The sequence below is a fragment of the Pteropus medius genome, unplaced genomic scaffold, assembly GCF_902729225.1.
Source record: "Pteropus medius unplaced genomic scaffold, Ma_sr-lr_union100, whole genome shotgun sequence".
NCBI classification, from domain to species: Eukaryota; Metazoa; Chordata; class Mammalia; order Chiroptera; family Pteropodidae; genus Pteropus; species Pteropus medius.
Window position 1 is genome coordinate 14118564 of NW_024342473.1, and position 13251 is coordinate 14131814.

Here is a 13251-nt window from a genome sequence, read left to right on the forward strand (position 1 = left end):
GATATCAACCCCAAAGCAATGAGCCGCGGTACATTCCACTTGAGAGCATCAGGGGATTCTTGTTAAGATGTTGAATATGGCCTCTATAGAACTTCAGACAAATATTTGAAGTTGTATTTTCCTAGTCTTTGTAGCACCTTCTTAATTTCAGTTCTTTTTAACTTTCTTATAATCATTTTAATGTTCTATTTTGTAATGGAAACATTGCCAATTAAAATTAACTTGTATGAATGTCATGAAGGAAAGATCTCCTAAAAAGTAAATTAATAATTTACAGATAAAAATTTTAGTAGTTCTTAATATATTATTTAGAAGTGTATTAAGTGCTCAGTATTTTTAATTGAATCTAAATTTTGAATTTTCTAAAGTGAGTTCTAATTTTTGAGGTTGAAGAGACTAGAAATTGAAAAGGCATGGAGTTATTATCATAGACATTTTTTCTGTTTCTTTTTTCAGTAGTCAATGAAAAGATAGAGTGGCCCCCAAGTTATGTCGTTATATACCCTTATTCCCCTGATTCTGTTAATCAACTCTGTAGCTAATTGAGGGTAAAGAAATACTGTCAGGAGTTTAATTAATATAAGCTTAAATTCTGCTTAGATCTTTCTGTGTTGGTTATGGTCAGTGTGTTTCTGAGTGTTATCTCTATGATGCAATGAGGTTTTTTTTGATTAGCAAAGATTACAGGTTTTATGTTAACATTATATTTAAAAATTTTTTCTTTTTCCCATTAGTGTTTAAATCCCTCCCAACTCTTTGACTTGATTGGTGACATAATATTCTTAAAAGTGGTTAGATTGATGTATTTGGAGGTGAGGGGCTACTAGCCTTCACAGTGCCTTTAAGTAAATTAAGAAAAGTTGTCCTCTCCTCTAGATGGAATCCAGGGTACATGACTTGGCAAACATAGAGCACATGGCACATAGGCTGTATTTCAGCACTTTCTTGACCCTTTAGCCAGGTACTCTTGTCCTGGGCACGTCCTCTACAACTATACATGGCAATTCCTGGATAAGTTATGATTATTAGGATCTCTGAAATCTCTGTATGTAAGATCAAATATGAATTATACGTTTTAGCATCTTTGTGTTCATCAAATTCACTGTGTGTGCAATGCAGGTAGTTGTTTGTGTGTCAGCTGGATACAGACATAGTGCTGCTGTCACAGAAGATGGTGAATTATACACATGGGGTGAAGGAGACTTTGGAAGATTAGGTAAGATTTTTAAAAATGGAAATTATTCTCACAGAAAAATAGAAATAATAATGATTACTGAGAAGGACTGAAACTAGAATTAATAGGCCAGAAACTGTCATATATTTCATTAGTTTTAAGTTCAGAGGAAGATAAGTTTATATAGAGAATACCTAGATTCTGGTGCTGAAATTTAAAATTTAATTAAATCTAACACGTAGTTACAGAGTGTGTACTATAAGGAGGCACTAAGGATTTCAGGGAGAAAAAAAGATACCATCATGATCCTGAAGTATGTAATCTAGTAGATAGTAAAATTAAATCTATATGAACATGATACTAGATAGCATTAGGTAAGTGCTGTTAGAGGAGCATAAATAGAATGATCTAATGATTTATTGAAAGGACTGGGTCCCTTAGTTTGGGGGCAACCTAGAAGATTGGATAATGAGATGTTAGAAATGATTCTGTTTTTCATATATTTAAGTGCACTTAAAAATACCTCAATTCTGTTATTAACTTTTAATGTGTATTCTACCTGTGAAGTAATGGCCTAAAGAAAAACAGTTAACATTATTTCTTTTTTGTTCTATGTGTTTTATCCAAGGTCACGGTGACAGTAATAGCCGTAACATTCCAACTTTAGTAAAAGACATTAGCAATGTAGGAGAGGTTTCTTGCGGCAGTTCACATACTATTGCTTTATCTAAAGATGGGAGAACTGTATGGTCTTTTGGAGGAGGAGACAATGGTATGTAAAGAATTATTTATTGATAGTTTTGACGTTTTTTCCTTGAAATTTTAAAAATTATTTTTCAGTTATATATGCCTGTTGTAGAAAAACCCAATACAGACAGCAGAAATTTAAAAACCTAAAATGAGCTATTTCTACAAATGGTTGCTGTAAAATTTTTGTTAAAATTTTCATAGATATCTAACTCTATGTGCATTTACACAATTTATACATATATTTCTACATAGATGTCTTTAAAAACCAAAGCGGTCCTGTATTTACCATAGGTATTATTTTATAACCTACTGTTTTTTATCTAATACTATTTTAAGAATATCTTTCTATGTCAATAAGCATAGCTCTCTTCATTTTTCTTTTAAATGACTCAAAATATTTTCATGTGATTGTAGCACAACTTATAAAACTAGTTTATTGTTGAGTATCTACACAGTTTCCAACTTTTTTTCAGTATTAAAAACAATACAATGAATGACTAAATCTTTGCCTACCTTACTTAGTCACTCTTACCAGCAATGTGAGACTGCTGCCTTCCCCATATTCCTCGACAATACTGGGTATTAAAATGAAGATAATTTAAAAAGTAATTTCAGTAGTAAAAACGGCAGCATTTAATTTGTATTTTCTTGATTCTTCGTAATGTTGAATTTATGTGTGTTGGCCATTTGCTTTTTTTCTTTAGTGATTGGCTAAGTCTTCTATTTCATGGGCTATTAAATCTTTTCAAAAATTAAAAACAATTATATTCATATACATTTTAATGTAGGCCCTGCTTATTATATCAGCAAATTTTATGTTAGAAATATTACCATTAAAGGAAAGACAGAAAAATAGTTTTCCATATCTCTCTTATAGGGGTTTTAATTGCTTAAAATTAAGATTCAGAAGGGTATTGGTTGTTGTTTGTTTTTTTCCTGTAAACAGAAACATTAATTTGTTAACATCCTCTGCTATCAGAAACTTAGAGCTTTCCATATCTGTCAGGTTAATGATAGAAAGATTAATATTAGTTATCAACTTAAATACTTAGAAAAAGAGTAGAGATTTTTTAAAACAAGTTTAATTTAAATGTGTTTGTTTTTCTAGGCAAACTTGGCCATGGTGATACCAACAGAGTGTATAAACCTAAAGTTATTGAAGCTTTACAAGGAATGTTCATTCGCAAAGTTTGTGCTGGGAGCCAGTCTTCGCTTGCTTTGACCTCAACAGGACAGGTAGGGCTAAGGGATGAGCATAAAAGGCTTATTTGGGTGTTTCCGAGGAGGAGGTGATAAAAAGTAACAATTGCATTTAAATTTTAAAGTTAAAAAATACATTATATTTATTTATTTAATTAAATTTACTGGGGTGACATTGGTTAATAAAATAATAACAGGTTTCAAGTATACAGTATAATGTGTCATATATATATATTGCATTATGTATTCACCACCTAAATCTTTTTCTGTAATATGTTTGACCCTTATCTACTTCCACCCTCCTCTTTTCTCTGGTAACCACTAAACTGTTGTCTGTGTCTATGAGTTTTTGTCTTGTTCTTTTGTTGCTTTCAGTTTTATATCCCATATATAAGTAAAATTATATGGTTCTCAACTTTTTCTTCATGACTTATTTTGCTTAGCATGATAATCTCAAGATCTGTTCATGCTGTTGCAAATGGTAGTATTTCATCTTTTCTTATGGCTGAGTAATATTCAATTGTATATGTGTACCACATCTTTATCCATTCATCTATCAGAGGACACTTTGGTTGTTTCCATTGTCTTGGCCACCATGAATAATGCTGTAGTGAACATTGGGGTGTATATATCTTTACAGATAAATACTTTCAAATTTTTGGGGTAGATACCCAGAAGAGAGATTGCTGGATCATATGGTAATTCTATTCTTAATTTTTTGAGGAATCTTCATGCTGTTTTCCATAGTGGCTGTACCAATTTACATTCCCACCAGCGGTATATGAGGGTTCCTTTTTCCCCATAACCTCTCTTGTTATTACTTGTCATCTTGATAATAGTCATTCTAACAGGGGTGAATAGATATCTCATTGTGGTTTTGATTTGTAATACCTGTCGTTCTCAAAAAAATACATTTTAAAGGCAGTCTACTGAAATGAAATATTTTCTCCTGTTTGAAGAAGTAGAATATCTGAGAAGGAACCAGATTTTCTGACCTGGCCTTTGTGACCCAAATAAATCTGCCCTCAGCCCCCTGTTCTTTGTATTAAGATGGTTTTATAAAACCTTTTTTTAGCCTTCTTTGTAAGTGGTAATTAAATTTTTTATAACAATGAAGTGAGGTAGTTTTTAAATTATAAACTTAAGTTTTGTAATTTGTATAATTTATTTTATATGATCACACCTCGGTCTAATAAACCAAGAAATATTTGTTGACACCTTTAGAGTGAGAAACATTTAAAGGAGAATTTTTAAGATAGCAACAGTATTTCCAAGCTGCTGAGATTGGGCAAATATAACATAATGCAAGCCAATTAGTGGCTTTGGAAGAATCTCTCAGAAGATTATTCCATTTTTTCTGTGAACAATTATTTTTCTTTTCAGCTCAGCTTTTTGCCTGTACAATGAATGTTTAAAAACAGCAAAATAAATCACTATGAAAATCTTTAAAATAATCAAAACAGTAAATATTTTTAACAGAAAGTCATTATGTAGTATCAAACCACACTGTTTATGGTATTTATTCCTAATACCTTGGGATCTTATGTGTAGTGTATTTGTTTGTTTCAGGTGTATGCTTGGGGCTGTGGTGCTTGTCTAGGTTGTGGTTCTTCAGAAGCTACTGCTTTGAGACCCAAGCTCATTGAAGAACTGGCTGCCACAAGAATAGTTGATATTTCTATTGGAGACAGTCATTGTTTGGCTCTTTCTCATGGTAAAGTCATCTGTTTTTAAAGAAATCGTATTAACTGTCACCTTCCAGAAAAATAATACATTTAAGTTGGGCTTTTCTTTTCTTTGTGTTTTGGTTTTAGATAATGAGGTTTATGCCTGGGGCAATAATTCAATGGGGCAATGTGGCCAAGGAAATTCCACAGGTCCTATTACTAAACCAAAGAAAGTGAGTGGCTTAGATGGCATAGCTATTCAGCAGATCTCCGCTGGGACGTCACATAGTTTGGCATGGACTGCTCTTCCTAGGGACAGGTATGAGTGCCCACATTTAAAAAATGTTGTGCTTTTATAACAGCAGAAACATCAGTAAAAACAGAAATAACCATACTTTGTTCATAAAATGCCCTTCTAAACACTTCTAGTATTGATTTTTTGCTATCATAGAAATGACATCTAGGTTTCTTTCAATTTGCATGTTGAGGTTAGGTATGTTTTATAAACACGAAGTTATACCCTGTATTTCAGATATTTTCTTAAGTGTCTTCTAAACATTTTGAATTCCTTCTCTGTCTCCAGGTAACTGATTTTAAAAATTAAATGTCTACATATCAAGAAGAAGTTAAATAAAGTTAAAACTAGGCTTTATTGATTCAAATAGTTGATTAGCCTCAATGCCCTTTATCTGGTAGATTTTTGGGGAGAAACAGTGTTACATACTTTTATTATTATTTTTTTAATTTTTTTTTTTTGTTGTTTTAGGCGAGGCAACCTCACAGATTGACCTCACAGATTGCAAAGACCTTGTCAGCTTACAATCTCTTATTTTTTTATTTTTTATGCCTACAGCGCCTGGTCTTTCTAGGTGGTCTCCCATCCAAGTACTAACCAGGCCCGACCCTGCTTAGCTTCCAATATCAGATGGGATCGGGCTTGTTCAGGGTAGCATGGCCATAGATTTAGTGGCCATACTTTTAATAAAGAAATTACTTTTTGCAGAAATTTAGCTTTTTCTTTAAAGTGGTAATCAGATCTTTTTAGATAATCAGGTAGGTGATTTTTAGCCAATATTAGGAGATCGAATTTTAAGGAATTTGAGGGTTGTTGCAGGTATTTGCAGATGCACGTGGGCTACTTTACAACTTAGACTGTATTATGCTGTTGCCCCTTGAACAACATTGGTTTGCACTGTGTTAGTTCACTTCTATATGTATTTTTTTCAGTAAATAAATAGCTGACCCTTTGTATCTGTGGGTTTCACATTCACAGATTCAAGCAACTGCAGATTGAAAATAGCATGTATTTTCAATCTGCTTTTGGGAATCTGTGGAAGCAGAGGCCGAACTGTTGCATTTTTCTATGCCATTTTGTATAAGGGGCTTGAACATCTGCGTATTTGGATATAGTGGGGCATCCTGGAACTAATCCCCTGCAGATACTGAGGGACCGACTAGAGTTAAGTTTTTGGGGATTCAAAAGCTTTATGTGGATTTTCAACTGCTCTGGGGGTAGGAGATCAGTTCCTCCAATGTCTTGGTTCTTCAAGGGTCAACTGTGTTTGCATTCTAAATCTTTGAGTCAGGTGGAGTTTATTATGACATTCTAACCAGTTAAAACATTTATAGGTAATTACCGTTCAAAACAAGTGCCAAAATATAATAAATTGAATATAAATAATTTGCTGTTAGTATTTTTAAATTTGCAACTTCCCAGTTTATATGTACATGTTTGATTCCTAAGATCTTGAAAATCTTTACAAGAATTTTCAGTTTTTCTTTTAATAGATGTCAGTATATCACTCTGTAGAGTTAGGCTATTTTCTTAATATGAAATATGCATTTTATGGACCTTTAGAACCAGAAGGGACTATAGTAGATCCATGTGGCTTAGCCCTTTGCGTTCAGTCGAGTGAATATCCAAACCTTTGAAAATAGTGACGTTTATATGATTTCTTCTTGAAGAACTCTAGGGATGACAAATTCTTAGTTTTCCTCAGTTGCTAAAATGAAGGATTTTATCACCTTCATAATCAGGAAGATCTTCTGTATATCTTGTTGAAATCTTTCAGCTTTAAAATGGTTTAGTTTTTGTTTTTTGATCATATATGAAAATTTCATGTTAAGGCTGTTTCATGATTTTCTTATGCTTTTTTTCTAGACAAGTTGTTGCATGGCACAGACCTTATTGTGTAGATCTTGAAGAGAGTACTTTCTCACACCTACGTTCTTTTCTTGAAAGATACTGTGATAAAATAAACAGTGAGATTCCCCCACTCCCTTTCCCTTCATCAAGGTATGTTATATACATGTATATTTGTGTGTATGCGCACGTGTGTACATATGTCTATTGTTCATTTTTAGTTTTGACTTACTATTCTTGTTTGATTTTCCCTCAATTTTGTGAAACTTCTTTATAGTCTAAAAAAGAGCTAAACTTAGGTACTTGTTGATAATAACCTTTTGGGAGAGTTATCCATAATTTCACAAACCACATTTTAAAAAAGTTACTGTTGCTCAGACTTTGACAAAATTTTTAAAGAGAAAAAAAGTTACCAAAACTGGAAAGCACATGTTCTTTTATGTTCCAGAAGCTTACAGCAGATTATTTGGTTTCAGGGAACACCACAATTTTCTCAAGCTATGCCTGAAGCTGCTTTCAAATCACCTTGCTCTTGCACTTGCGGGAGGGGTAGCTACCAGCATTCTTGGGAGACAGGCAGGTCCACTTCGAAATTTGCTCTTCAGACTGATGGACTCAACTGTTCCAGATGAAATCCAAGAGGTAAGAGTATAGGGCTCATGAATCTGAATCTCCAGCCACATCTTTCCCTGAGGTTGTAGCTCATAAATTCAGCTGTCTTTTGGAAAACTTCAATTGGATGTTCTTTTTCCTGCTCCTTTGTTCATGGTGAGAATAAATGTTTTTGATTGACTAATACTTTAAGATAAAAGTCAGATGCTGTTACTGAGAAACCTTTTATTCCCTGCTGTCCTGCCAGGTTAGGTTTCTCTCATCTATTTTCTCATTGTATCACATTGTATTGTAGTTGTCTACTTACAAATATGCCTGTCTTTTTCCACCAGAAGATAAATTTCTGAATACAAGGACCCAGTTTTATTTTTTATTATTGTGAAGTATCTATAAAATTTACCATCTTAACTATTTTAAGTGTATAGTTCAGTAGTAGTAAATACATTCAGAATGTTGTACAACTGTCACCATCCATCTCCATAACTCTTTTCGTTTTATAAAATTGAAATTCTATATCCATTGAACAGTAACTCCCTTTTTCCCCCATCTGCCTCTGGCAACCACCATTATACTTTTTGTCTCTATGATTTTGATACTCTGTGTTATGTAAGTGGAATCATACACTGTTTGTCCTTTTGTGACTGGCTTATTTCATTTGGCATAATGTCCTCAAGTTTCATCCATGTAGCATATGGCAGTATTTCCTTCCTTTTTAAAGCTGTTGTATGTGTATGTCACATTTTGCTCATTCACTCATCCATTATCTTTATGACCTTGGATTAGGCACTGGTTTCTTAGATATGGCAACGAAAGCACAAGCAACCAAAGGAAAAAGAGGTAAATTGGACTTCATCAAAATTAAAAACATTTATGCTTGAGAGGACATTATCAAGAAAATAAAAATACAGTTCCCCTAATGGGATAAATATTTGTAAATCATGTCTGATGATCTTCTAGTTTTCAGAATATGAAAAGGATTCTTACAACTCAACAGTAAAAAAAAATATTTTTAATGAGCATACATGTCTCCAAGGAAGATATACATATGGCCAATAAACACATGAAAAAACGTTCTATGTTATTAGTCATTAGGGAAATGCAAGTCAAAATCATGAGATACTGTTTCATACCCACTAAATGATCATATTAAAAAAGACTAGCATTGGCAAGCGTTATAGTAAGAATGTAGAGAAATTAGAACCCTCATACATTGCTGGTGGAAATGTAAAATGGTGCAGCTGCTTTGTAAAACAGGTAATTCTTTAAATAGTTAAACACAGAATTACCATATAATGCCCCCAGTTTCACACCTCGGTCTATACCCAAGGGAATTGAAAACATATGTCCATGCAAAAACATGTACATGAATGTTTATAGCAGTATTATTTATAAGAGCCAAAACGTGGAAACAAACAAATGTCTGTCAACTAATGAATGGATTAACAAATGTGGCATGTCCATACAATGTAATATTATTCAGCCATAAAAAGGAATGAAGTACAGACAAATGCTACATACATGACCGAACCATATAAATTTTATGGGGTGGCATTGGTTATTAAATTTTATGCCAAATGAAAGAGAAGCCAGACACAAAAGTTCACATATTGTATGAGTCCATATTTATAAATGTTAAGAGTAGCAAATTCATAGAAACAAAGCAGATTAGTTGGTTGTCAGGTTTGGGGAAGGGAGAGATGCGGGGGGTGGTGACTGCTAATGGGCACAGGGTTTTGAGGCAATGACAATTTTCTGAAATTAGACAGTGGTGATGGTTGCACAACTCTGTACTAAAAACCGCTGAATTGTATACTTTCAAAAGGTGAATTGTATGACATGTGAATTAATGTCAGTAAACAAAAAAGATACAGTGATTTTTCAGCTAGAGGCACATTTCCCTGAGATGCAGGTAGAAGGTGTATTAATATTAACCTGATGGTGAATGGGTACTTTGAGGATTTAATATTTATAAGGAATTAAGTAGTATATATTTTTTAAGAGGTTGAAAAGTACTGTAATAAAATAAGGAAAGTAAACTTTAAAAAATTATCTTTAGCATTTTTTGTTTATTTCTTGAGTCCCTTTGGTAGCTACTCTAAGGAAAGCCCTTAAGGGATGGATTCTCCCAGGATATGTATAAGGCTTTTTCTGGTAAGGGCTATTTTTGTTCCTCTTATTCCTAAAACTACTAGTAATTTATCTGTTTGCAGCAATCACTGTTACTGTTGTGTTTTGTGTTTCTTTCTTTTTTAGTGCTCTGTTTTGAACCAGTTATAGACTTAAGGAAAAGTTGCATAAATAATAGTTTTCATGTATCTTTCACCCAGTTCTCTCTAATACCAATGTCTTAGATAACCATAGTACAACTGTCAAGACCAGGAAATTAACATTGGTTTAATACTTTTAATTATTAGAAATTTCGTTAATACCACTAATATCCATGTTCTTTTGCAGAATCCTATTCAGGATCCTATAATACATTTAGTTGTTATTTCTCTTTAGTCTATTGCACTCTATACTAATTCCTCGTTCTTTCCTTGTCTTTCATGACCTAAACACTTCATGAGTACTGGTCAATTATTTTATTGAATATCTTTGTTATTTTCTCATGATTGGACTGAGGTTATGCATTTTTGGTAAGAATACCACAGAGATGATAATATGTCCTCAGTACATCATATGGGATTCATGATTTTGATGTGTTTTATGACTGGAGACTTTGACCTTGATCAGTTGGTTAAAGTGTCTGCTAGGTTTCTATCTATCAGACACTTCTGAGAGAGGGTAGATAGAAAATATATTCTTTGAGAATATACTCATACTTAAGTAGTTTGCAAATTGAATATCTTCATGAATAGTTGAGGCATAGAATTCTAAATTGAAAATCATTTTTTCCATGAGAATGTAAAGGCATTGCCTTCTAGCTTTCAGTGTTGTTACTCAGAAAATCAGAGCTATTTAAATTTTTGATCTTTTGTATAGAAATCTGTTTTCTTCTCCTGAATTCTGTAGCACGTTCTACTTGTTCCTTTGTGTTCTTGCATTTGAAAATGATATGAACTGATGTGGATCTGATTTTATCCATTGTGGTGTATACTTATATGGATTGTTTTAATTTGGACACTCATCAGTTTTTTTAAATTGAATTTATTGGGGTGACATTGGTTAATAATATTATACAGGTTTCAAGTTTACAGTTCTGTAGTACATTATCTGTATATTGCATTGTGTGTTCACCACCCAGGTTAAATCTCCATCACCATATATTTGATCTCCTTTACCTTTTTCCACCTTCCCTCTGGTAATTATACTGTTGTCTATATCCATTAGTTTTTGTTTATTTGTCTTGTTTGTTGCTTTCAGTTTTATATTTCACATGAGCAAAATCACGGGATTCTTGACTTTTGTAGTCTGACTTATTTCGCATAGCATGATGTTCTCAAGATCCATCCATGTTGTTGCAAATGCTGTATTTCATCTCTTCTTATGGCTGAGTAATATTCCTTTATATATATGTATATATGTACCACATCTGCTTTATCCAATCATCTGTCGAAGGACTCTTCAGTTGTTTCCATGTCTTGGTCATTGTGAATAATGCTGCAATGCCTTCAGTTTTAAGAAATTATCTTGAAGTGTATTGCTATTTCCTCTTCATTGTTTTCTGTGTTTTTTTTTCTCTCTCTGGGACTCATTATTGGAATACTAGCCCTTCTGGACAGTTCTTTTAATTTTCTTGTGTTTTCTTTCCTGTTTTCTACTTTTTTCTCTCTACGAGAAATTTTATTTTGTATTCTAACCCTTTTATTGAGTTTTTTATTTCTTCTGTCATGTTTTTAATTTATAAGAGCTCATTTTCTTAATCTTTGATTGTTTTTATTCTAGTCCAACAACCTCATTTTACTGATAAAGAAACTATGACACAGAGAAGTTATGTGTCATAGATAATACAGCTATTCTTTATGCTGTTCTCACTACCTATACTTCTGTTTGGCTAAGTCTTGCTCATTTTCTAGTTCTTAACTTAAATGCCTAAGCCTTATGGAGGAACCTTCTGTGAGCCCACAGGCCATGTTAATTGCCTTTTTTTGTGTGTGCTCATTCAAGTTTACACTTTCTTTTTCTTTCCTTTTAATTTTCTTTGACAATTATAAGCACTTGCTCAGGGTCTCTCTTTCTTAATAGACTATATGCTCATGAAAGCAGGGCTTTCATCTGTCTTGTTCATTTCTGTGTCCACAGCACTTTGCAAAGAGCCTTACCAGATTCAGTGCTATAGATTCAACACTAAATATTTGTTGGTAATGATTATCTATTTAGTGGCAAATCCAAAATATGTATTCTGGTTTTCTTAAAGACATCTAAAGAAAGATTTGCATATTTTCTTTTTTCACATGCCATCTTTATTTAGACTTCCACGATCCTCTTTCTTTAGACTTCTATGATCCTAATACTCAGTGGATTATTTTATCTTTTTACTTATTAAGATTAGAATCAGGTCAATAAATCTACTTTTCTTTTTTGATATTAGGTGGTGATTGAAACTCTGTCAGTGGGAGCAACCATGCTGTTACCTCCATTACGAGAACGTATGGAATTACTTCATTCTCTCTTACCCCAGGGACCTGATAGATGGGAAAGCTTATCTAAAGGACAGGTGAGCCTTTGCATGGTATTTAAGTAAACCAGTAATATCAGGGAAAAAAAATAGGAAAATAAAGCTAATTGATTGCCTTGTGTTTATGAAATAATACTTAATTTGGTGGGTCTGGTAAATCCTAATATTTAATGTTTTCTGCTGGAAGAGTTCCCACATTTCTAATGAAGGTGAAGTAAATGATAATTTATTAAATGATTTGTGGCTAATTATTAAAATTAATGACTAATTTTTTTAGTGTTGCTTATACTGTCAAACCAGAGAACTTTTGGTTTGTTTGTAATGTACTGAGTTGAAATTGAGGGCATGTGCAGAACTTTGTTTGAAATTGCTTACATAAAAAGTAAAAGATGACTTATGAAAAAGTGTTTGATGATATGAGTATGCCTTTTCTTTCCATTTTTAATCTGTTCTATATATCAAAATAAGCACATTTTCCTAATCAAGTAGAATAATCAATTTATAGAGTTACAGATTTGGGGAGGTAATGTACTGAGTTGAAATTGAGGGCATGTGCAGAACTTTGTTTGAAATTGCTTACATAAAAAGTAAAAGATGACTTATGAAAAAGTGATGATATGAGTATGTATGCCTTTTCTTTCCATTTTTAATCTGTTTTATATATAAAAATAAGTACATTTTCCTAATCAAGTAGAATAATCAATTTATAGAGTTACAGATTTGGGGAGGGAAAATGGTAATATAATATTCACAGATGTCTTCCAATGAGTATTTTGCATTAGTTTAGATTTCAGTGATTTATTTTAAACATTAGAATAAATAGTTTAATTGGTAATTCTGTAGAAGAATGTATAGCATAATTTGTCTGTTGACATTTCCTCCTCTTACTGTGCTAAAATCATTATGCGGAGCATGCCATTTTAGTTTAGAGTTTTAGGTGTTATAATAAAGGATGGAATAAAATTATAAGTTACATTTTCCCAAATAGTATTAGTGGGATAGCTTTTTTTTGATTACACACTTTCTAAAAGATTATAGTTAATTAAGATATTAAGTGGATTAGATAGCATCATTTAGTATAGGTTTT

General features: G+C 32.7%; 1 protein-coding gene and 1 pseudogene across 16 annotated transcripts in view; one reads left to right on the forward strand and one right to left on the reverse strand.

The window, feature by feature from the left end:
- HERC1 (HECT and RLD domain containing E3 ubiquitin protein ligase family member 1) overlaps positions 1-13251 on the forward strand; it is a 163095-nt gene that overhangs the window by 44252 nt on the left and 105592 nt on the right. For all 16 annotated transcript variants that reach the window (XM_039865348.1, XM_039865346.1, XM_039865356.1 and 13 more), the window contains 8 exons: positions 1120-1216; positions 1803-1946; positions 3033-3160; positions 4694-4838; positions 4939-5110; positions 6953-7087; positions 7411-7576; positions 12078-12203. In XM_039865348.1, the coding sequence (XP_039721282.1) occupies positions 1120-1216; positions 1803-1946; positions 3033-3160; positions 4694-4838; positions 4939-5110; positions 6953-7087; positions 7411-7576; positions 12078-12203 (1113 nt within the window). The remainder of the gene's footprint in view (positions 1-1119; positions 1217-1802; positions 1947-3032; positions 3161-4693; positions 4839-4938; positions 5111-6952; positions 7088-7410; positions 7577-12077; positions 12204-13251) is intronic.
- On the reverse strand, positions 5636-5754 carry LOC120604641 (uncharacterized; annotated as a pseudogene).